Source organism: Protomyctophum bolini (genome assembly GCF_963924005.1).
Source record: "Protomyctophum bolini genome assembly, chromosome: 3".
Lineage (NCBI taxonomy): Eukaryota > Metazoa > Chordata > Actinopteri > Myctophiformes > Myctophidae > Protomyctophum > Protomyctophum bolini.
In genome coordinates, this window is record NC_137864.1 from 35,324,358 (window position 1) to 35,349,373 (window position 25,016).

The 25,016-nt window shown below is 40.7% G+C and overlaps 3 protein-coding genes across 4 annotated transcripts; 1 reads left to right on the plus strand and 2 right to left on the minus strand.

The window, feature by feature from the left end:
• Positions 1 to 895: 895 nt before the first annotated feature.
• On the plus strand, positions 896 to 5,194 carry cUnh17orf67 (chromosome Un C17orf67 homolog). Its single transcript, XM_080759283.1, has 4 exons — positions 896 to 998; positions 2,441 to 2,541; positions 4,251 to 4,382; positions 4,741 to 5,194. Exons 1-3 carry the CDS (start codon positions 941 to 943, stop codon positions 4,365 to 4,367), a joined length of 276 nt encoding a protein of 91 aa, XP_080615409.1. The 5' UTR covers positions 896 to 940; the 3' UTR covers positions 4,368 to 4,382; positions 4,741 to 5,194.
• Positions 5,195 to 6,855: 1,661 nt separating this feature from the next.
• On the minus strand, positions 6,856 to 9,964 carry cbx8b (chromobox homolog 8b). The gene is made up of 5 exons (XM_080794104.1): positions 9,799 to 9,964; positions 9,651 to 9,694; positions 9,306 to 9,371; positions 9,138 to 9,204; positions 6,856 to 8,441 (listed from the first exon to the last, which is right to left on the minus strand). Exons 1-5 carry the CDS (start codon positions 9,865 to 9,867, stop codon positions 7,614 to 7,616), a joined length of 1,074 nt encoding a protein of 357 aa, XP_080650230.1. The 5' UTR covers positions 9,868 to 9,964; the 3' UTR covers positions 6,856 to 7,613.
• A 7,730-nt stretch (positions 9,965 to 17,694) lies between these two features.
• On the minus strand, positions 17,695 to 22,902 carry cbx4 (chromobox homolog 4 (Pc class homolog, Drosophila); the record flags this gene model as incomplete). 2 transcript variants are annotated; one of them, XM_080759423.1, is made up of 5 exons in its annotated part: positions 22,575 to 22,902; positions 22,344 to 22,387; positions 21,893 to 21,958; positions 20,354 to 20,420; positions 17,695 to 19,152 (listed from the first exon to the last, which is right to left on the minus strand). In XM_080759423.1, exons 1-5 carry the CDS (start codon positions 22,641 to 22,643, stop codon positions 17,695 to 17,697), a joined length of 1,704 nt encoding a protein of 567 aa, XP_080615549.1. In that variant the 5' UTR covers positions 22,644 to 22,902. The 2 variants fall into 2 exon arrangements, with proteins under 2 accessions (XP_080615549.1, XP_080615550.1); XM_080759424.1 differs by lacking the exon at positions 22,344 to 22,387.
• Between the last annotated feature and the right edge of the window lie 2,114 nt (positions 22,903 to 25,016).

Consider the following 25,016-nt stretch of genomic DNA (forward strand, 5'->3'; position numbering starts at 1 on the left):
GTCGAATCGCGATGCACTGTAAGATTGTAGATCCGTACTTTTTGGCAAGGGACAGGGAAACGGAAACAATGACGCAGTCTAAAACGATATTGACCAACTTTAACAGATTTAAAAAAGGGTGATATTTTTGTTGAATTGATAAAACAAAAAACATCACCCACTTTAAAATCGTGGATACTGGTCGTGGATAATAGCCGGCCCCTTTTAAAATAAAGTGAACTAGATGTTTAGTGGTAACATGTCATAAAAACATGAATGTGGCATCAAGATTATATCAAAGGATAACATCAAAATGTAAGTCTATACACTAATATCTCAAAATGTAGTCATACATCTAGTTGTGGCAGTTCAGAAAAGGAAACCCAAAACATAATGTGGTTTTGGTCGCCATCTAGTGATCAACATTGTAGTTGCCGTGATGTGTCTTGATTGCTGCAATCATTAAATGTTATAACTCTATCTATGGTTATGTCCCATTCAAGGCTCAAGGGTCCCTCGCGCGGGAGGTCCAAGTTTCTAACATTCTACCGAGACGGAATTCCAGACTAGTCGGACAGATATTGCACTAATATGAGCTTATAAGGCTACCAGTAGGTGTTCCATTTCTACCCGTTATATGCGACACCAGCGTATGGACTATGGAGACCACCCACTGCAGATGTGCAGTTATATGTTAAATATAGGCATATTGGTTAAAATTACGTTTTATTATTTAAATCAATTCCGGATTGCATCTTTAAAGTAAAACATCTGGTAGGCTGTGTATTTATAATGAGATTAATTATTTAATTTTTGCCATTCAATATAATGTAAATAGGTGTAGAGTAGACTATGACTTTTTGGGTGACGTAGGATTCGTAGATTCCCATCTTAACCCCTTTCCACTTGTGAGCAGAACCTCAGAGCAGAAGAGCAAGGACAGCCTACAGGAGAAGTGAACATGAAGAAGTTCGCCGTGTTTTTCCTTTGTGTGGTCCTGTTGACCATCACAGTGACAGGTAAGACAATTATTTAAGGCAGAAACGGAAAGATCTTTATTTTGGATTGTGCATTTTGAAATTGAATTACTATAGGCCTATATACTCTCAGCTTAAACTGAATGTAGTTTATAGCTTAATATGGTGTGATTTCCTTTGCAAATAAATGAAAACATGCCTGTTAAACATTATTTTGACTTGCTTTGCAAAGAAATAGAAACATGCTTGAAACATTTTGAATTTTCACTAACAAAATGGTAAATGTTTCTGAAAGTATCTTTCATTTGATATTAAACAGTGACTATATATTTAGAAAAACAAACTTAACTATCATTGAATGAAATGAATCAAACATTTGTATTTATGGCATAACACTTGCTTATGCATTCCATTCCTTTTATTTCAGTCCAAACATTCCCCCATGAAATCAATATGCAATAAGTAAAAACTGCCTTAGAAAAGAAAAGAAAAAGAAAATGCAAAGACAAAAAGGAATAAAACAATAATTTCTGGCTAGCTTAAGTATGTTGAATGTGTTCGTGTTTTGCCACGTCGCTGTGAGCGAGAGGCAGCTGTACCACTGGCCTTGTGTTGACAGAGCCTGGTTCATTTTCACAGAAGCTCCCTCTGGCAGAGAGGAAGAGTGAGCCTGGTCTGCCTGGGGTCACGTGCTTCATGGGCCATATTCCCTGGGGAGAGGGGAGGATGAATGGGCACTTTGTTGCCTTCCCTGAATCCCCTCAAAACCCTGCCTCCTAATGCAATACTGTGTAAAAGAGAGAGACAGAGAGTCCGACTCCTCGCTCGGCTGAGACCTCTGTGCATATATCATGTGTGTGTGTGTGTGTGTGTGTGTGTGTGTGTGTGTCTGTGCATGCATGCACACGTACCTGTGTGTGTACATGCATGTGCATACGTGCACTGTGCGTAAGGGCACATGAGTGCAAGTCCCCTGGGACTAAACAGACATACGACTAAACAAATCACCAAGGCGGCAAGGCCACAGCCGGTCACCCCGTCCACCCCTAAAGCCTATGCATCCCAGAGGTGTGCATGGAATTATGTTTACACAGTAAAATACTCAGGGCGGATTTAACTCTGAGAGTGTACACACATGTAACCAAACATTTGTATAGGCCTCTTAGAGTTGCTAACAGATAAGTAAAAATGCTTTCTAGAATTCACAACAGTAATTGATAGACATGGTCTTAACATGGACAAATGATATATGTGAACTTAACAAATAGGTGCTACCGTATGTGCTAATTAAATGTTATGAACAAACAAGCCAGCTCATGAATAGAAAGCACATCAGGCCTGGATCAAGAAGGCTGCTTAAATTCCTCACATACTGTACATGTACTACACAGGAGTGGGGAAAATGTTTATTTTTTTCAGTCCACAGATTTAAGCAGCAAATTATTTGTGTAAAAATATATATATTTTTCCCATATCTCTACAAGATGCTAACCCAATCATCAAGGAAAGCTTTGCCAAGCAACTTCTCCGCAGCAAGAGGCAAGAGGGGCCAAGGAAAGCCGGTCACCCTGATGAGCCAATGAGGGTACGGTTTAAAGTACAAAGAACACAGATACATCAGAAGTGAAGAGTATACCTGTATATATAGTAAAGTCCTACATGTGTTCATTTAACTCTCAGAGGTTTGAGACACTGGGTGACACCTTTCTGAGATTATTATTTTAAAGTTAACATGCAGGAATTATTCCTTTTTTACATATTAGTTATTTTATGCTATACATTATCTTTATCTACAGTACTCACTTCTGCCATTTTATTGTGGATATACCCTCTGTTTCTGTAAAAAGGAGAACACCTCAATACAGCAAATGTTTCTTCCTTGCTAGTTTACATGTCTTTATCAATTATCAAATTCACTCACACCTTCACCCCTGTTTCTTTACCCCGGGGCCCTTTCATTATAACAATCAGAACCATAAAATTGTACGCCAGAGTTATATTAAAGAACTAAAATAAATAAAGGTCCTGTACCTGCGTAGTCATTCTTTATTTATGCTGTAACCAAAATGTATTGCAGACCAAAAGGAAAACACAAAACTGTTGCTTTTGTAGTTCAATTCCAATATTTTTTTTATCTAACTTAAACTTAATCAACAAAAAAAATAATTCTATACAATCAATCGATTTCAAATGAAAATGTTCAAATTAAAAAAAAAATCTTTGTGTAGGCAAAGTCCTGCAACGCAAAGTCCCTTGCTTTCAATGTCTCCAATGAGTCAAGTCAAAAAAGTAATTCCAAAAGCAATCTGGGAACACATGTGCAAAACAAAGATACAAAAATACAGAGCCCTCTTTTCCTTTCGTTGATGTGAGTCAAAAGTCTGTCTCGAGAGACTATCCCAAAAGGAATCAAACCAAAAAATGGATGTTCTTTTTTCCAAAAATCAAGTACAGTAGGCCTAATCCATAATCCATAAATCATCAAATAAAAAGGCTGCGTTGCTCACAAAGGGAAAAATGAACCTTCAAGTGAAAGTCATGAGACCACAGCAGATTCCCCTTTGTCCAAAATTCTGAGTTTAACCCTTAGAAATGTTCCCAGACCAAACTTTTTCAAATGGCAAAGTTTTCCAGCCCCACTACTCTGTGGTTTACCAGTAAGACACCCTAAAGGGCGAGGTCACATGCACACATGCGCTTGGGTGACAGCAGACTGCTGGGTGAGCGGTGGCGCTTTGGCATGGGGGGGGTCAGAACAACATATGGAATGAATTCTGTACTGGCCATATATGGAGTGTGTCTTGAGTGCAGGGTTTGATGAGGTCAGATCGACATATGGAATGTCAGAACAGGTCAGCTCCATATATGGAAATATAAGGGTGGCAGTGGGGGAAATGTCTTGAGTGTAAAGGGTTTGATGTGGTCTGGCCATATATATGGAGCGTGTCTTGAACATATGGAATGTCAGAAGTTAGAACAGGTCAGCTCTAAAATGGAGATATATAAGGGTTTCAGCGGGGCAGTGTCTTGAGTGTACAGCGAACCGGCTGCCGGGCGCGGCTGCACTAACAACTTAATAACTTATGGGAGTAATAAGGGAGACATCAAATAGGAAGGACGGGTGGGGAAGGATCAGAACAATGTCAGAACAGGTAAGCTGTACCAGGCCAGGAAATACATTTCCTCACAGTGTCACAGTATGTCCTCCATCTCTGATTTTACTATAGATGTCCCTGCTCTCCCTTACGGTGTTCTCTCCCCCCCCCCCCCCCCCCCCCCTCTCTCTCTCTATAGGAACATATGCTCCACATGCAGGTTCTGGATCGGAGGGCCCAGGAGACCAATCTTGAACACTGGTTGAACCCACACTGCTACCCACGCTGTGACAGGAACTATGGATACCCACACTAGTGACAAAATACACAGGTCACTATATCCTAGTACAATCTATTATTTAACAGAATGACAAATTACCCACGCACGTATACCACACACACACACACACACACACACACACACACACACAAAGTCAGTCAAACTCCATGCCCTCTCTTTCTCTCTCTCCCTCCCCTACCATCATTTTGCACACACACACACACACACACACACACACACACACACACACACACACACACACACACACACACACACACACACACACACACACACACAATTTTAATGTATGTAATGTAACTTTATTTGGGCTATTTTTAACAAACAATTAGAAAGGTGAAATAGATGGAGGTATAAAGACTAATATAGCCGTATACTTTTCTTTCCACAGGAGAATGGCTTGGCCTGCGATGACCTCAATGATGACAAAAATCATTCAATGTTGACGACGTTAATTGTTTTTCAGTGTATATTTTTGTCAGAATACTTTCCCTTTTGACCTTCTTAAAGCCTGATTTATACTTCTATATTACGTAAATCATGGGCTAGATTCTACGAGACACCGTCATATGACGTTGCTGCCGGTGCATATATTAGGCCTATATATATATGCTATGCACCATGACCATTTAATAGAAACAATGGTGGAGGCCTTGAGTATATAAGCAAATAGCCATGCATGAATAAAGCATAATATGCTTATCCTTATTTTACTGCAGAAATATTAATAGACTAAATTGTTTTTAATCTTGTCACTGTGTCATATAACAGATTTATAGGCCTATTGGCCTATATGGGAAATTATACAACAACATTGTAAACCCTGAATAAATGTATGCACGAGTGCCGAGCTGTGATTGTATCTTTTTAGAAGTGAATTTCAGAAAAGCAATGCCCAGACGAGCATTCAGTTTGTTCTCTATGGTTGTAATGGTTCAATCTATACGGTCGAATCGGGTCGATTGTGAAGTTTGACGATGTGACCCCAATCCAACCTCCAGGCATTTCGCTGTTCACTCAGTTCATAGGCCTATATAGGTCTGTTTCTAAATATATGGCATTTAAAAAAAAAGGTAAACATGATGACCAACATCAACATGACATGTTAGGTCGCTATACAATCATACTTTTATTTCCCCTTTTCACAAGACAAATTACCTGTAGAGAGAAGACTTCCGCACACCTGGTAGGCAATTTGGAGCAGGTGCGATGATGACAGAGTATGATCATGTGAAAGGAGGGACATCCGCACACTGCCACTTGCTGCTTCAGAGCATTTTATTGAGCAACGTTTCGGTCTTGCGACCTTCCTCAAGACCGAAACGTTGCTCAATAAAATGCTCTGAACCAGCAAGTGGCAGTGTGCGGATGTCCCTCCTTTCACAAGACAAATTACCAAAAGGGACTAAACCAAAAGATGCTGAAATGAATGATCGAATTTTCAGTCTATATCCTCCCTGCGGTGTGTATATTCAAGTCATTAGTCTATTGAGCCAAAACAACTGTTGTGGTGATCAACTGAATATAGGCCTATAGCCAGATAAGACATCCGTCGGCATTTATTATAACTGAAACCAAATACACACGAATGGGCTTAACACGACTGAACTGTGAAATTAGTTAATTAACTGTTGGTTTAGCATTATTTGGACTTATTTGTGAGTTTAACCGATGTTCCGTCCATAGTCTGCAAGTTCCTTTACATTATGGATTATAAAATAACTTGGCTATTAAAGCCTAATCCAATGTTGGGTGAGATGGCAGCTATATGCTAACGCGAGTCCGTTTTATCCGAACCAATAACGTAAGCCATAAGAGGGCGAGGCCGAGGGCTATATTGATTTATTTACAGAAATGCAAACAGCACGGGGTATAGTCATTACATTTGTGCTAAAAGTATAACCTAAAACTAAATACCGAGTAGGCTACGTCTTATTTCCATTATGGTCCTATATATATTAAATTCATCAATAGCATAAAAATCCTATAGTGACATTTATTAGTTCATTATATTTGATTCCATGGCCGCTCTCACATTTAATTTGAGATTTCCGCACATTTAGATCTTCAGTGTTTCACTTTTCACTCTTCTTTTCAGCATTGAATCGTGTGTAGCCTACTATATAGCCTGCAGCCTATGCTCTGAATTAAACCTAAAAATAAAGTGAATCTGTAGTTATAAATGTGCGTTCATTATCAGGTTGTTCATTGTTGCTCACTGCATGCAGCATCGATGTATCGGTTAGTCACGGCAGTTCAGTGGTCTGTCATCCTATACAGCCTTTTATTATTAAAAAACTAACATGAGAGAAATTACCAAGCCCAAATTATAAATAATAAAATAGCCTATCAAACTTGCATTGAATACTTAAATAGGCCTAATGGTTATAGCCTATATACAAAGCTAGGCTGAACTCAAACGTGATCTTATAGGCTACCACGAAGGACATGAGGCCTGAAATATATATATAGGCTACCACACACGTTTGTTTTTTTTGTTAAAAAATAAGTATGACATGGAAATTATAGATTTCAAATTTGTTTAATGAAAAAATGTCTTGAAAGCAAATTAACATCTACTGTGATTATCTTGTTATATACATAAAGAACGTTATCTATATAAAAAATAGGGCTACTGTATTCATTAGAAATGTGCATATAGAAAAACGCGGAACGGGTCTTGAATATTCTTTTCGAGTTAAAAATAGAACAAAGAACACATAACGGACTGTCCTACAATGCAGACTCAGTCAGACTGATAAATCGTTAGACGAAAAAGTGCTTGAAAAAAAGTCAAATTAAGAGAGACTATAAACGCTTTGTTTGGGAATAGCGCATTCATTATCAAGGCACAATAGTCTGACTCTGTTGCCAATTTGTCTAAAATCGAAATTGCTCCAATTAAAGTCTCAACTTTAAAATGTATATTAGCTACATTACATTTTATAGTATTTTCTGACACTCGAAAACCGACCAGTAGCATCCACAAGCGCTGTACAAAAACTATTTGCAGCAAATGACACATGCAAGTTGCAACCATTGCATCTCAACCAATGAATGTTAATTGACTTCATTTAATTTGGTCAATACATTAAATAGATGTCCAGATTTATAATATAATATAATATATACACATTTTGTAATTTTCCTTTATACATTAGATACAAAGCTGTTATGTTTAATCACACTATATTCTTTAGACATCAAAATGATTATGGTACAAGCTATAGAAAAAAGAAAAGTGACACATTGAAATGAAATAAATCATCTTTTGTCTTTGAAGAACCCTTGAGAAGTGCTGCTCTCCTTGATCGTGACGGTCAAGAAATTGGTCGTCACATCTGTGACCAGGACCTTCTCCATGTTGCTACGGGATGGCCTCCACGTCACTTCGTCCATGTCACTGATGAGTCGGGTAGGGGAGGGCCTGTCCAAGAAGCAAGGCTTTTCTGTTTGACAAAAGTCATTGGACTGACCTTGGTTCATTTTGGACAGGTGTTTGAAATGTGCAGGCACTAGGTAATTGGAGCCGTCTTTAGCCCTGCGTGTCTCTGAGCCTGTTCTGTGTTGCTGCAGACTGCGGTCTGCATAATGCTGCTGGTGCTGTGAGCTTCCGATGGAGATGGCCCTGCTGTGGGCATGGTGGTGAGGTTTATGTCTGTAACCGCGGTTCTCCTGGTGCCTGTGACCTAGTTTAATCAGCCTCATTGCGGAGCCCCTCTCTTCATCCCCGTGAAGCTTGGTCACTTTGTGGGGGCTGTAGCTCACCAGCTCCTCCGCTCTCCTCTTGGGCGTGTCAGAGACTGATGGAGGTCTGGCGGCGGTGTCCTTGAAACGGAGCTTAGGCTTTGGCCCTCTCTTTTTGGGCATGTGAATGAATCCGTCCGGGCTCGCTTGTTGATCTGGAGGGCGAACGCGTACACTTTCGCCACGGTTGACTGTGCTGGGTGGGAAAATGGTCGGAACAACAGCCCTGAGGCCCTCTCTGGCCCTGGGGGTGACAACTGGCTCTGGACTTGAGTATGCGTTGCGCATCCCTCGGACTGCCTCACTCCTGAACTCATAAGACTTGGCTTTAGCTTTAGCCTGTGCCTGGGGAAAACAAATTGAATATTAGACAATACAAATACCATTTGTCATTTTAATACTTTGTTGGTTCACTTAATAATTAACTGCTTTCATATCCTGAAAGTCATAACCAGTTTAAAGATAAATATCAAGAACCTGGATGCTTATAAAAGTCTTCATGAAATTCCACGTTTTATAAACAACTATCACTACTCCTTCTCAAGGACCCATTAAGAATCTAAATATTTATTCCGTTTAGTTCACGTCTGGTATTGAAACAATCAGATCTATTTTAGTGCATAATTTTAGTGCATAATTCAATAAAAAAAATACCCGACTACAAAATAAACAGGACATTAACAGAGCATCTCTTCGTGGAGGACTACAGACATGATAGGCTATTTAAGAATAAGACGATATTCCTACTAAGCTTTTGCTGAGTGCCAACAGCCATCGGTCAGATTTGACAGATAAAGACCGAAATACAAAAGGTTGAATAGAATAGGTAAGACTGATTAGCATAATGAAGCACGTTCATGCATGGAAAATTTAATGGAGCATGAAGCGTTGTCAATTTGCAGCATTGCAGGTGCATTAAGGGAACGAAACCATAAGTAACCCGAATGCATGTGTAACCCGAATGAGTGATTGAAATTGGGTGAAAATTGGATTTATTTATATTTCTACAGCAAGTCGTGTCTTATGTCGCCTAAAACGTACCTTGAGCAAGAACGTCTTCGGTTTCGGTCCCCTCTTTTTGGGCCCGTACAGTTCCCTTTCGCGCTCCCTACGAAATGATCAAAACACACCCATGGTTAAGTCAGTGTCAAAACGAGACACGCATTTAATAAAATATGTGTCGTCCGCCTGAACTGAAGGCCAATTTACCTCTCCTCGAAAGCGACGAATAGACGCGAGTCCAGGATATTCTCCTCGGGTTCCCAGGTGCTGTATCTGTGGAAGAGAAACGTGAAGAGTTTCACGGTTCACTGGCCGATGCACTGGAAAAACAAGAGAGCGCACACTCGGCCACACACTACCTCAATGGCCCTATAGCGCTAGCTTGCAAGCTAACCATTTCCAGCGTGCTGCGATGACTTTGCCACTAATCCAGAAACCTTGCTAGCCTTTAGCGAGCTAACGAAATACACAGCTGAAGAGACAGACACTCCAGACGCATAAAATGCGAAGTCCGGGTTATGTAAATGATACAGAATATGTAAGCGGACTTACTTGGGAGACCAGCCCTTCCATTTCACCAGATATTCCAATCGACCCTGCATGCCATCGGAAATAGAAACAACACTTGGTTAGCAGGCAAAGTGTGGTTGCTGGTGGTGCATTAAATACAGCAAAACGGTGCGATCGGCCTCGCACTCACCCTCCTAATCCGCCGTTTGATGATGGATTCTGCGGCGAACACCCGCTCCCCGACGGCGGACAGCTCCATGTTTACTCCGTCCGTCTGTCTGTCTACCGTTAGCCTGCTGAACGCTAGCTGGCTGCTGGAAAGAGATTTTTCTCTCCAGCCCTCTTCTTACTCTCGCTCGCTGACTGAATTCCCGGCAGACCATAATACTCTTGAACTGAGACGACGTCATCACATTTTTTACAGCGTTGCTAGGGAACCACAGTCGGTGGAACCATTTGCGGAGCGCTCATTGGTTCAGGCGTCGCTACATGCTCGGAGTTGCTAAGTGAGGAGGAGGAGCCACAGCCTGGACTGGAGGAAAATGGTGGCTTCTTTCGCGCGGTGGTTCGATTTCGCGCAATATTCAGAGATTTTCCAAAACAAGTCATCGTCAAAAAGAGCACATGTGACATTTTCCGTCAAGAGTGACTTTTGAAAACACGAGGCCTGTCTGGTTTAAACGAAGGCAGAAAAACACCATTCTTTATCGGCTAAATCGAGAGGGTTGGCAGAGAGGTTTACACATAGGCTGCATCATTGTGGATGTCGGGTTTTATTGTCACATGCACTATATTACACAACTATATTTCAGAAAACCCCATAAAACGACAGCGAGCATACATTTCAGTTCACATAAATCAATTCGTACACAAGGCCCAAAGCACCAGTATAGCCATTTGTTAGTGACTCGCATTTAAACCACTCTTATACCCCCGTATAGGCCTATATATAACCGAGTGCGTGCATGTGGTATAGAATAGATTAACCTTGACATCGAGATTTGAATCACAAATGTCAATGACTTCTAGGCTAACCTAAATCTAGACGGGATGGTTTTAAACACCCGACGCCGCAATGTATTTATTTCAAATGCCCGCGCAACTATTTGGCTAAATGCATGGTTTAGGCTCATCAAGGTTCAGTCAGGGGCCATGCAGGGCAAAACTGAAGGCTATTATTAGAATAGCTAGTCTATTAGCGGGATACATAAATTATACTAAAATAGCGTTCCCTGGTGCGTTCATAAAGGTCGGGACAGCACAAATAGAGCATGACCTTTGAGAAAGTTATAGGCATATATTTGAGTTTTTAGGCCTATAGGCACTAGGCTCATCCGTACAGTTTTTTAATATAGACTACAAGATGTGTTTGTGGAAAACCCGCATTTCAGGCAGGATGCAAAGGTGTGTATACAAGCCATAATGCTGCTGCATGCATGACATCAATTAGGCCTAGCTGTCCCCATATATATGATACGGTACGGGCCATGAGCAGATTAATAGGGCGTTAGTCTGCCTGTGTGGTCTCTTCGTCCTTTGCTTTAGCGGTTAGCCCAGTTATTATTATTATTATTATTATGTTATGGAAGACTATAATTCTATTCATTCATTCATGTAGCCTATTAACTTGTTGTATCAGGACGATCAGCATAGACAGATCATGCAAGCATGGGCAGGCTTATTTGTTTTTCATGCAACAAAGAAAAGGCCATAAAAGCTTAAATAAGCCAATAATAATAATAGGCCTATTAAAAAATGAATAACATTTTTGACGATCGGCCAAATAGTCGCAAAGCCAAAGCGGCTTAACCTTGAAGTTTGCACGTCCGCCTAGGCTATAGCAAAATGTACCAACGAGGAATATATATAATAACCAATAAATAAATCATCCCTGCTCGGAATGTGCCTATACATTTTCAAAAAGCGGGGGCGAGATGGAAGTGGAGCGACCGTACCTGTTACCATTTATCAATCCCGACCTAACATGACATAAATCACTTTTGTTTACAAATCATAAAGGCTCATACTGGCTTAATCTACCAGTGATAAAAGCAATTAGAATTAGATTATTCAAAATTTGAATAATCAAATTTTAATTGCTTTTATCACTGGTAGATTGTTGTCGAAATTGTATGCTTTTTCTGTGAATTGAATTTCAAATCACAGAAAAATCATACAATTTCGAACAAAATAAGAGGAAGATCTTAAAATGATATGGGTCAATATTGTATATATAGCCAAATTTAAAAACCTATATATTAATACTATTACTAGAACAATGCGGGGCGAACTGCAGCGTCTCACTGCATAATTAGACAAGTAATGCAAGCTACGATAAAGTTCTTAAATTGAATAGGCCTATTTCCACCGTTCATTTGGCAGACACACGAATACAGAACATGTGATATAGCAGCCTGGCCTGCAGCCTACAGCCCTCCCGGAACACACCGTAAATGATGAATTATTAATTACAAGCATTTAAAAAAGACAATTCGTGCCTAACAAAGCCAAAGTGCAATAACTAGGCTATACGTTTTTGAACACACCGATTTATTTGCATGCGTATCCCAAAGGTCAAATTAGCCTTTGTGGTTTTGGGGGTAAACAACATATTTACAATTAATGTAATAGGCAATCACTTATTTCCCGATCTATCTGTTTTAATTGAAGCCGTCATTATTCCTCTGACTTAATATTTCTAATAATCATTATAACAGATAGCAGATAACCTATAACGGTAGTTTCTTAATTTTAGTGGTGTATCGGCTATAGTGCGCTCCAATATCGCGTCAGGTTTTGTGAGGAAAAAAATCCGTTTACATTTTCAAGCGGCTGAGATTGCACTGAAAGAATAGAAAGATTTTAAAAGCTATTAATTTAAACGTTTCCCAGCAGACTCGCTCCCTCGTTAGCTATTCTGAATTGATATGTTTATTAAGATATAGCCTATAGTCTATTAGACCAACAATATTGCTCAAACGGCAAAAGCAATGTAGGCATTTCTTTTTTCTATTTTACATAATTTTGTAATCGAGTGTTATTTTAACAGTAGATTAAATTCATGCGGAGCGGAGTAAGCATTCAATCACATTCACGTCGCAATCAAACATCGCCTAGTTTTTAAGAGAGGAACTAATGAACGGGGGGAAAACAGTTTTCTTTACTCACGAAAGTCACGATGTAAAGATAGGCTGGCATAACATGCCCATACATCTTCTTCATGCCAATCCAATTCATCAAAAACAACAACAACAACAACAACAATACATTGAAAAGTAATGGTAATTATTTTCAAGCGGAACCATGGACCACAGTGGCCGCGGGAAGATGTAGGAGGAGGTGCTGAACGTTTAGCAGGAGGTAGCCTACTCCAGCCCCCCCAGCAGCCCTACTTCCCTCAAGTCACCTCGTGCTGTTTACATTTCTATGTATAATAAAATGTTCAATCAATCAATGCTGGACAGATAAAGAAGCAGAGGTCTTATTGAATACAGGTCGGATGTTTTCTCAGTTGGTGTTGCTTCAGCGCTGCCATGCATGACGTCAGAAGAAATAACTGTATAGCGGCATTTTCGGTCTTTATATTTTCCATAAACAAACACTAGCCTATATATAGTGACTATAGGCTAATGTTAATCTGCACCATGCACTACCACACTGATGATGATGAGGGCTTCGCAGTCAGCGTGCACGCGATTGGTCTCGACGCGCCTGCAGTGCAGCAGCGCAGCTCCAGTGTGTGGGAGCGCGGTGGACCTGGTACAAGATTATTGGTTCACTTGTATCTGGGCAACCGCCAGGGAAAACCAAACGGTGATTCCGGACATCAGGGAAGAAAGGCTCCTTTTAACATTAGGAGGGGGGGGGGGGGGTTATGGCAAGGACATAAAACATAATGTGCATTTGACCTGCACGGACCCCCATCTGAAAATATTTTGTGCCAAGGAACCCCCATTTCAAAAGTATTCAAAATTGTTACGAATTGTCTAAAAATATCTAAAAGCTCTTGATATCTACAAGATCATAACACATTTTGGAGATATCTCAGCGCTAGTTATAAGGTCAGCCTATAGCTGCATTAGTCATTATCATGTCACGTTTCTATATGTCTCATTATACTCTCATATCATATCTTGTTATCACGTCATTATGATCCAGTACCATATTATGTTCCTGTTTGTGTAATAAACTTTATGAAACTTTAGCGTGATACTGTCTCGTGTCGCGTTATTGTTCTCCTGCGGGCCCGCCGCGGCAGTCGCCGTACCAAAAGAATATTGAATTGAATATTGAACTGAATTATCACACACCACCCAGCCTGCACACACTACCAGTCTGTCAGAACCAGACGAGGGTCCAGTTTAGAGATTACATATAGCTATATAGTCTTAATACACACAACATATACATTCCAACACCAGCGTCAAATTGTCTTAATGTGTGTTATAACGACATGTGGCGGTGTCGGTGCTGTGGTCTTTATACTTGATGAAACCAACAACACATTATTATTATTATTATTATTATTATTATTATTAAGAATAATATTTTCTGTGTTATAGCCACAAGCAACAAATTCAACCAATAGAGTGAAACAAGCATTATTTAATTTACAGTTTGGCCTATGCCATGTTTCAATGCATGAAAATGCTATTTAATAATTGCTTTTCTGCCCATGTATAGGCCTATATGTAATAGGCCTATACAGCGTTTAGTAAATATTATTCGTATATGATCAATAATTCAAATCATAATGGCGAGATAAACCTATATTTTCAGAACGAAAGTCTATGGACATTTCTGTCAAGTTTGTTGCCGATGAGCGACCCAACGCGCAAATAAAATAACAATAATAACGAATTGGTAATCATTTCGCCTCATAAGTTATTGTAATTTCCTGAAACATTAGCGCCACTGTAATGTGTCCGTGCACTCAGTGCATGCAGCTTGAAGGCGTTTCAAAGAGGCGCGAATCGCGCGATTGAAAAGAAACTGGATCGAGAGGACAGCCATTTTCTCAGTCGATCTCACATTAACGCATACCGAAAGCACTTTGATTCGCTGCATGCAGCAGAGAAAATGGTCGAGAGCTCGAGCCACAGCAGCGATTTGGCTACTAGCCTATATAACATTATAGGGAAATATAGGCTATAGCCGCTATAATAAGAGTTTTAAATGCATGCATGCACAATCTTTGAATTCTATATTTTTGCTTTTTGTCAGACTAATGCACCATACGCGCACGGAGTTTAGGCTAGGCTATACTTGTTAAATAATGCGACCTATAGATCATGTCAAGATCTCTTGGAATGTTAGTGGTTATTGACAAGGGGGAATATAATAAATATAGCTAAGAAAATTGGCCTTGTCAATAGCCTAGATGGCTTGGTTGCCTTTAAGTTCCCATTGGGAAATGGTCTTATCATTATAAATCAGTAACTGTACATATAAGTCACAGACAACCGTCACAACAAATAATTAAAGAATGACACTCCTCCATCTTTTCAATGCTCAGGTTGCAAACGCCTTGTAGCCTATACTGTATAGGCTAAACAGGCACTGTCACTTCATTCGCCTAAGATAAATATATTCAAAGGCTACAGAACTAGACTATATGCTAGCCATTATGTAGCCTACTATGCAGTTATGTTTCTCATTACAGAATAAAGCTATATATGTCGGCATTTCGGTATGTTGTATTTCAGTATTCATCCACAGCTGACAGATTCGAATGCTTCTCACAATGCGTTTAACAGCATACTGACCCGAGTTTGTGAAATGCATTTAAGGTGCACAACTTATGCTGTTCCTCTTATACTTAATACGAATATTGCCCTGCACGGTCGGCTTCAAGCAGGTCTCGTGATGATGTGATATATCGGTCTATTTGCCCTGCATAGTTCAGCAAACATTGTTGAACAATCAACAAGACTTCACTGCACAACCTGTTGCCCTGGTGGGTTAGGCACACACACACACACACACACACACACACACACACACACACACACACACACACACACACACACACACACACACACACACACACACACATATATATATATATATATACACTGATGTTTTTATAGCCATATGTCTGAGCAAACAATATAAATGTCAAAATTCTTTGCACGGAGTAGCCTATAAATCGAAGTCACAAAACTCGTGCATTGTCGTAGGCTACACACCATCACTTTAGTTAAGTGGCTTACTGGTTTTTGGTTATGGGGAAGAAATGTAGAATGTCATAACAGCCAATGATTTCATAAGCTATAGTTTAATCATGCATAAAGCCTGTAGCAAATCGTTGGTATCTACAGCCTATAAGACCTATATGTCTGAAAAGAGCATAGGTTTTAGTGAAAAGATTAAACAGTGTTTGTTCAATAACACTGCAGGTCTCCGAAGCTCTCAATGTATTTAGGCGTAAACAGTGAACGAAGTACATTTTCCGTGCGCGTTGCAAATGGCATCCTATCAGGAGTAGGCCTGGCCTATACCTTATATCAGTTCCAATTGTAGTGTTCCATTTTCAAAATAGTCTTCTAATTTATTTGTGCTTTACTTCCAAATTCGCTTTCCTGTACCATAATAGGGCATGTGGTTTTGGCAACCAGCACATCTTTCAGCATGCCGTAGAAACCTCTTCTGCATGAAAAGCCGTTTTATAGCCCATTAAAATCCCGTGACAATTGCGAATTTTGTATGAGGCAGGTATAGGATCAAGTATTGTAATACAACAAAGGTATAGCTGTGCATTAAACCACTTATTGTAAACATTTTTTATTGCAAAACTTATCTCCAGAAGCTTTTCAATGTCTGAACACAAAACACAATCAAATTGCCTCATAGATCACCTTCTTAAAGAGAAAATAAAATCCATCTCCAGACCATAGGTCTTCATAATAACGGCACATTAAGAAGAAGCTGTGTGACATTAAGGGCTTTGGTAGGCCCAATGAGTGCTTGCAATACCAATACAGTTGTTGCATGTTATTGTTAGCACAAAGGATGTTACAGTTCCATTTGACACCTTAGCATAATTCTTTATGAAAAAAACAACAAAACATGTAGTCATACACTTCTCATGTAATCAAATGGCATGTAATCTCCCCATCTTGGAGGGTCTAATTGAGAGAATATATACATTTACACTCACTGTTCAATAATAAACAGAGATAAGCAGAAATTAATACATACACATTTAAATTACAATTATACATTTTCAGGATGGAAGAGATGGACAGTAAGCTTATACTAAAGTATTTCTGATACTCTGAAATACCAATCCTGTTGCCCACAACAAAACAGAGGCAATGGTTGCATTTGTCTTGTGCTCCATATCAGGTCTTGAATCCATCACTGATAATCATTCATTTGTAAAATCAAAATGACAGGCCTAGCGGCTTACCCCTCTAATTTATACTCCATCATACAATGAATTTCAGATCTTTCCTATATGACAGTTGTACGACAAAGTATAATCATTTACTTATTTGCTTGTGTAAGCAAGCCCAATGACGAGACCTGTCCTATAGATTATACAAATACATACTAATTTAGATCAATCAAATGTGGGCATCTGTTCTCTCTTCCCCCCCCCCCCCACACACACACACACACACACACACACACACACACACACACAGTGTAATTTACCATTTTTCAGTATATTTCTCTTCCTTACATAACTTCAATACACACACACACACACACACGTGTTGACAGTTAAGTATAAATCAAAACAGATCTAAATCCATAGAAAATGTGAGATTATTTACACACAACATTAAGTGCTTCTTCGATGAGCCCTGACGCTATGGTCAATTAACATTTTCTAATTTGTTTTTTAAACTCAATTTGAAATAGCTGAAATTAGATACTGCATACGATTAAATCTCAAGAATAATAACAGCCAAAGCTTATAAGAAATAATAGCATTACGCGGAATAAGGTTTTCAAAATTAATGAATTCTGGAAAACCACAAGGGCTCCTTTGTACATTCAAGCAGCAGAAAATATCAATATAATTCGTATACATTTTCTTCAACTTCACACAGACGTTACTGTGTTGGGATCATCTTCACTATACCGTTACATATTCCTTAAATGTAACCGTGAGGCAATTTGTGGTAATGTCTGTGATGATTATATTCCCAAGAAAAGGCTTGAAAACAGGAAATGTCTCCTCCTTTGCCTGTTTTGTGTCAGAAGACACCACTTCCCCTACCTTTTCATTATGATCAACGGCATGCATTTCATTCTGCACTTGCATTTGTGTCTTAGCTTTTGCTTGTGTTTCAGGCCGTTTTTGCGTTTCATCTTGCCTTTGCGTTTCAGTCCGTGTCACAGTGGGTGCTACAGTCTCAGGTTTGGACTTGACGATACTCAAGTCCATGGGCTCCACTTGGTCAGCATACATATAGTCCTGTGGTCCATGCTGGCTCTGGTGTCCATTTAGATCCATGCTGATGCTTGGGGGGGGTGAAGACACTGCGTTAGGTGCACTGATGCTCCTGGAGCTCAGAAACCTTTTAGCATCAGCATGGTCCTCATTGTCTGCTTCAGAGAGGTGCCGTTTGAGTGCTGGACGCACCGTCTGTGTTCCTTTGGGCGCCAGCAGGGAAGAACCGTCCGTATCCAAAGGCACAGAGACCAGATTAGGCTTTGTTTTTGGATCTAGATGCAGATTCACTGGGAGCTGCTTTTGCCCCCCGACCTCTGAACGTTTATCCTGTTCTGTCACAGTTGGATCCAATTTAGGAGATTGTGCCTTCTCTGGACAATTTCCATTATATCCAGAATGAGGAATATTTGGTTCGTCACTCTGGTTTTTAATCATCCCATTGACAAGGCCCAGTTTCTTGACAAGCTTCATCTTTTCAAGGTGATTCTCCATACCGCCGTCGTTTTCCAGCGGCGGCTTGTCAGCAGTTTCAGAATCTCCATTCTTAATCCTAGCCGCCTGCATTCCATTCTCCATGTACTTGCTCATGACAATTACAATCCTTCCGTTCTTGTTTTTGTTCTTGACTATTTTAAGCTTGTTGCCACCGACACCGTTGGGCAGTGGCAGAGCCTCCGGTTTAGCAGCGTCCTTTGATTGCTCAGGTTCAATGTGGCCATTGAGGTCCGCTGGTAGCTTCTTCAGCTCCATTGTAATATCCTTGACCTTGGTCAGACAACCTGAATCTTTGTCTCTGACCCATTTTTGCTGCAGGGCTGGAGGAAGGTTCCAGCCCTGGTTAGCCACCTCTCTGGGCTTGGGGAACGGAGGCTCGTACATCTTTAGGTCCGGCTGGTAGTGGTGATGTTTCTTGCTGTTGAGCTGGTAGTAGAACTTCTTCTTGCCATGGGTCTGCTGCTCGGCCTCGCGCTCCTTGCACAGAGGCTGGTACTGGTGGTGCTTCTTGCTGTTCATCTGGTACTGTTGAGTCAGGGAATCTGCCGTCTGGTTTGGGCTGGCCTTCTGGCAGTCTTCTTCTCCCATAGACACTCCGTGAAGGTCAGACAGAATGCTGGATCGCCTCGCGAAGGACGGGACCTTTGGACACAAAATGTCCAATATTGATTAGACATTAATAAATGGTCATAAGCTGTATTTGGAATATACACAATATCATTTAATTGATTCGAACAATTAAACAATGATAGGTTGCAGGACCCATAATGGCATAATCCCAGATTATCTCTATTTAATATGCGTGTAAAATGGTCATACAAGCTAATTTAGCAACCAAAATAAGCCTTCAGTTATTTATCGATCTGCCAATGTTGGAACGAAAGTATAGCTCAGTGGGGGCCCATGCAAAGTATATTCAATAAACTTTGGTTGGTATAGAAAGGGGCTTTTACTGCAGTGTATTCCAGGGGAATTCATCCATGCTACAGTTAGTGTGTCCCTTTCAGCCACTGGCACAGCCATAAGTGTGACATTTCAAAGTGGGCCCTGTGGCTGTGACCTCAGCACAGAGGAATGCCACTGGCTGCTTTGTGTCCCATCACCGACTTTATCCCATGTGTTACCACCAACACCCTCCTGAGAGGAACAAACAGTCCTCTGAGGGGTTCCCCTGGCCTTTTGGATTTGTGATTGATGCGCTACATGTACTATTATTCATGGTCATTCAGCCACAACTGGTAGCTCAGGGGATTTCTACCTTTAGAAATAAATACAGTTTAGCGTCACTAGATTTGGTAGTTTCTATATTGTCATATTTTACATGGTAAAATGGCATCCTACAAGTAAAAAACAAACATACTAAAGAAACAAAGCCTCTCCAATAGTAGTAATGATAATGAATTTGATAATGAATTTATTTATATAGCACATTTCTAGACAAAGTCACAAAGTGCTTTACATCAAAAGAGTAGTAGTAGGCAATAGTAGTCTCGAGACAGACTGTTGACACCAAATTCAAAGGAAAAGATTTTTTGACAATGGGTTCTCAGATTGGGGCAATAGCAATGCTGCTTGTTTGAAATTCAACCTTTTTGCCAACTGCATTAAATATGTACAATAACATCATCCCACAAAGAGATGACCCAATTACTAGATAGCAAAAGATAGGCATCTAGAAACTAAAATATAAACATTAATTTCCTATTACACCCTGGGAATATGAATGAGAGAATGCATAAAAATAGAAATGCTGAAGACACAAGCACGTTGTAGTATATATTTAGTGTCATCCAGATTGGTTTTCAAGAATAGTCACATGTTGATATCTAGAGGTTTTCCTTACCTGAACCAGTAGGTGCTTGGGTTTAGGACCTCTTTTTCGATATCCGACCAACTGCTCTTGTCTTTCCCTGCAGAACCAAAAACAAACTATTTAATGACTGAAATCCTCCTGCTGCTACATGGAAACACATTGTAATGGGTTAAGTTCAAGTTAAAGTTATTTCTAAATCAGATGTCACAGGCTGGACTAAAATGACTAATTTTTAATCTCACACTGGGCAAATATATGTCAAATGCCAGCTTGAGACCTAATTATTTTCCACCTTTGCTACTACTCAGAGAAGGTCACCAAACACCGAACCAACTGGAGAAAGTTCACGAATTACCTATATGCTCCCCAAAAAGCAAAGGGTTTAAGTCAAATTTGCTGCTACAAAATGTACTATTAGACTGTTTACTTAATACTTAGTTGAACATCTGCATGCCTATTCTTGGCCATGCCAATCACAGCAGATCTACAAGCTTACGACACGTTTGGAGCTTCGAATATGCGCTGTTTTTGGCAAAGAGAGGTGTAGAGATGGAAAAAAGCAGTCCAAGTACACTTGCAACTCATGTCAGTTTTACTTGATTAACTAATTTCATGTTAGCGTATGTATCTATACGTGGTAGAAGATACAAGCCAAGGCGGACTTGCCTTTCCTTGGCTTCATGGCAAGTGTTTCTCACAGGCAGTAACTCAATACCACAGACAGGAGTGATGTCAGTCCCCTCCCCCTCCCTCCTCCCTCACATCTAATTACAATGACGACTCAGTGTATTTTCATAGCCTGGCATTCAGACGATTTGGCTCCCCAGAGAGACGCGCAATTAGTTTCAATAAAATATCTCCCCTTTAGAGAGAGGTAATTGCAAAAACAGATGCAGAGTGTGGTCAACGTTTTGCTTTAACGTGTGTGTGACCTACCACTAGAAGGTTGTTGTGAGGAGACCCAAAAGGAGGGTGAGAGAATAACCAGTGCTGGTTTCATTTACTGTGTCCTTCGTATAAAAAGGTGTCTGGCCTATCTCTCAATGAAACATCTAGCAACAGCCTTGCAGCTAACACAACCAAGGTAGCCCACATTAAAAAGGCTTTGTGCTTCTGCTGCTACAATTAGATTTCCAGAGGAAGTTATTTTGGTATGGTATCATGTTCTTTTGAGACAGCATATATACTTCTGATTTGAAACGGCAAATTACAGTTTGGTTTCCTGGTCAAGGAAAGGAGCAAAGTACATGTTCATGAAGAAAACATTTCAGCCATGTCCTAAAGATAACAAAGATAAGATGCACTATTTCTTTTTAAAGTGGTGTCAATATTTTTTTAAACAATAACATTGGTGATGGCCTTCACAATCAAGTGCAAGCTCACACAGGTGTGTTCTTTGATTATTGTTAATTTTATCTCAGGTAGGTAACTTCCCTTCAATGTGTGTACAGAATAACTGTTATATGCTATCAATTCAACTAACTAATTGATTATCATAATATGGCAATTTGGGATCAACCTTTCTTTCTTGCACCTGGATCATCATAACGTGTCCACCCTTGAACTCACCTGTCTTTGAAAGCATCAAGGAGTCTTGGATCCAGAATGTTCTCCTCTGGCTCCCATGTGTTGTATCTGCTCAGAGTCAGAGAAGACAGGTCGAGAGAGATTAACGATTATTACCAAATAGCTCACAAGTATTACAATTATTGTCAACAGCGAAAAGCAAAGGATCATTCATACTGTAGGCCTAGAAGGGAAATTCACCAGTAACTTTTACGAAATGTAGAGTTTAGAAGGTGGAGTGGGGATGTAGAACAAGTGACTGCCCCCTTTCGACACTGCATTCTATTAACACACAGACATGTCTCAAACGGACGGTTAATATTCAGTTCACCCTTGAAACGTTTGGGATTCTAAACATTCTAAAGCCAAATCGATCATGATCGAGGTAGTGGTCGCGCAGCTAAGCGCGCAAAAAACACACACACACACACACACACACACGAGGGCGACTTACTTAGGAGACCATCCTCGCCACTTGACCAGGTATTCAGTCCTCCCCTGCAAAATATAAACATACTTTGAGTTTGATACGCAGTAAATTCAATCGAGAAAACTCATGTTTATCATGGCAAAGAAGACACGGTCTTTGTGACGAGCCTCTTCTGAGTGTACAGCTAACGAATGGCCCGGTGTTTAGTTTGAGGCGTTCAAAGCATAGACTGTAAAAAAGGGAAAGCACACAAACCTTCCGGCTCCGTTTCTTCTCGATGCTTTCCACCGCAAAGACATGTTCTCCCGCGGCGGGCAGCTCCATTTTTCGGTCGCTGGTGGTGGGGTAATAATAATGCCTTGTTTTTCGCAGTCGTTCACGCGGCGTTTTTATCTTCTTAATATCTCCCCGGCTGTGCCCGAGCTCGTTTCTAGTATTGTGATCATCGATAGCTTACCGCTAGAAGAGTCCCCCGGCCCCTATATGTCCGCTCACTCCAGTTTCGGGATCGTTTGGCAGGAGACAGTCAGTGACACCGAGACCACGGCTTTTGAGAGCTCCGTCCCGAGTTGAAGCTGCAGCACCACACACAGAACACTTCATGCAAATAGCCATTGATGTGACGTCGGCCTGGAGGCGGGGACTCGCTCAGCATTCGTCGTACGACGGTGTCGCCCGGCGAAAACAGCAGACCTACAAGCTCAGAACGCATTGGGAGCCCGACGCGCTCTGAGCTTGTAGATCTGTTATTTTCGGAAAAGAAGCATAATGTGTAGATCGAGACTGACTCAACTGCAAGAGGGTGCTATGAAAGACTGGACTGTCTTTTTTTCCTCTGCTGTACATCAATTCCAGGGAATCAATTCGTCAAAATCAATGGTGGCACCCTAATTTGTGCTAGCATATTTTATATTTCAGTGACCTCAGACCTCCATAATAGCCTTTCATCTTCTATCCACTATAGTTAGAAAGGATTATAATAGATTTCCAAATAAATATTATATTATTATTATCATTATCATATTTCCTAAACATTCACCACGAATTGTGTCCAATTGTTCAAATATGTCAATGGCCTATCCACAATAAAAGAGGAAGAATCATTTTGAATATAGGCTACGGTAAGCCTGCTATTAAAGTGGGCCACAAAATGGCCTATAAACGATAGGCTATATCTGTGAGTTTTATTTCAGATGATCATTTTTCGAATTCATGCAGGCCTATAAACACAAGTCGCGTGCAAGTCTACGTGTTTACTACCAATGGCTTTCCCTTCCGAGTCAAGGTCATACAAGTACTATAGCCTACATATTTATGGAACATCGTTGGTAGCCTACTCAGCATGCACGCTTATTTTCTGCTGGATTTCCAGCACTAAAATGGCCCGTGGTCGTGCTGTAGCCTATGTAGGTCAACATCCTCGGTTGGGTCTTCAACCCCGTTGGCTTTTCCTTCAGTCTAGTGTGGTTATTTTCTGAATTCTGACCGCTGAACCTTGACAGGCACCAGCCGCTTGCGTTATCACTTGGCAAAGAGGCGCGCAGCCTACAACTGCCTCCTCTGGCAAATTATAAACCAGGTCCGCGCGCATGCATCGATGCATGGGAGCCCTCTCTATCTGTCTGTCTGTCTGTGGACGCACAACAGATACCCCCACTTTACCAGGGTAATTTCTCTGCTGTTCGTTCATCTGGTTTTATATTCCTCTCTTAGAGTCTCTATACCTGTCTCTACCTACGAAATTCGAATAGATAGGCTACTATTTACACAGATGCCTATAGATACTATATCTGCACGACTATAGCCTATTTTATTCACATGAAAGAAAGCAGCCTATATGCGCATGTTGTAGCCTATATAGGCTTTTTTTGTTCGTATCAGCCACTAAATAAAATACGGCAGTGGACGGGTTAAAGAGTGGCGGCAGTGTTCAGCCTATGGCAGACAGGCACGCCTGCATGTCCTTATAAGGTATTGAGCACAAAACGGTGCTGAAATATCAAATGAACCGGTGTCACCACTTCTGTGGATTCACACGCGTGTATTTGCGTTCGAAATCACTTCCATACTTGTGCTGGCTGTCAAAACACACATTAATTTTCATTAAGAATAGACCAGCAGCCTTCCACGGAGAAGATTAGGCTATATAGACCACCAACTGCACCAAGGAACGGCTGCGACCATGCTGCTATTCTCGTATGTCTGTGTCTGTGCAATGCTGCTGCATGTGAAACCACAGCTCAACAACTGCGTCATTCTTAATTTAATTGTGACTAAACATGATTTGAACATGGATTGACTATAGCAGAGCTCATCAGAATTCGTTTGGCTTTGGTTTTTTGCCGTTGATCTGTGTGGTATTCCGCAAACGGCACCTGCCAATCATGTTGTCAACGGGGGAATTTCACCCCAGCCCATTAACCTCAGACGGTTTCACAAAGGGGTTTTTATATATTGCAGCCTATAGCCTATACCTAAGATATAAGCCATTGATTCAGTGAGAAACAATGGATTGTGTGGTCATTCGCAGATATACTGGAGGCACCATTCAGCCGACAGTCTGGGGCTGAGCTGTCTGTCTCCAGCCTGCCTGAGCACTGAGCAGTGAGCACGGCACGTGTTTCACGGGTTGAGGGAATGTGATGCTACACGTGCGCGCGTATTAATATGTTACTATATAAACTTCCATTTGAACCG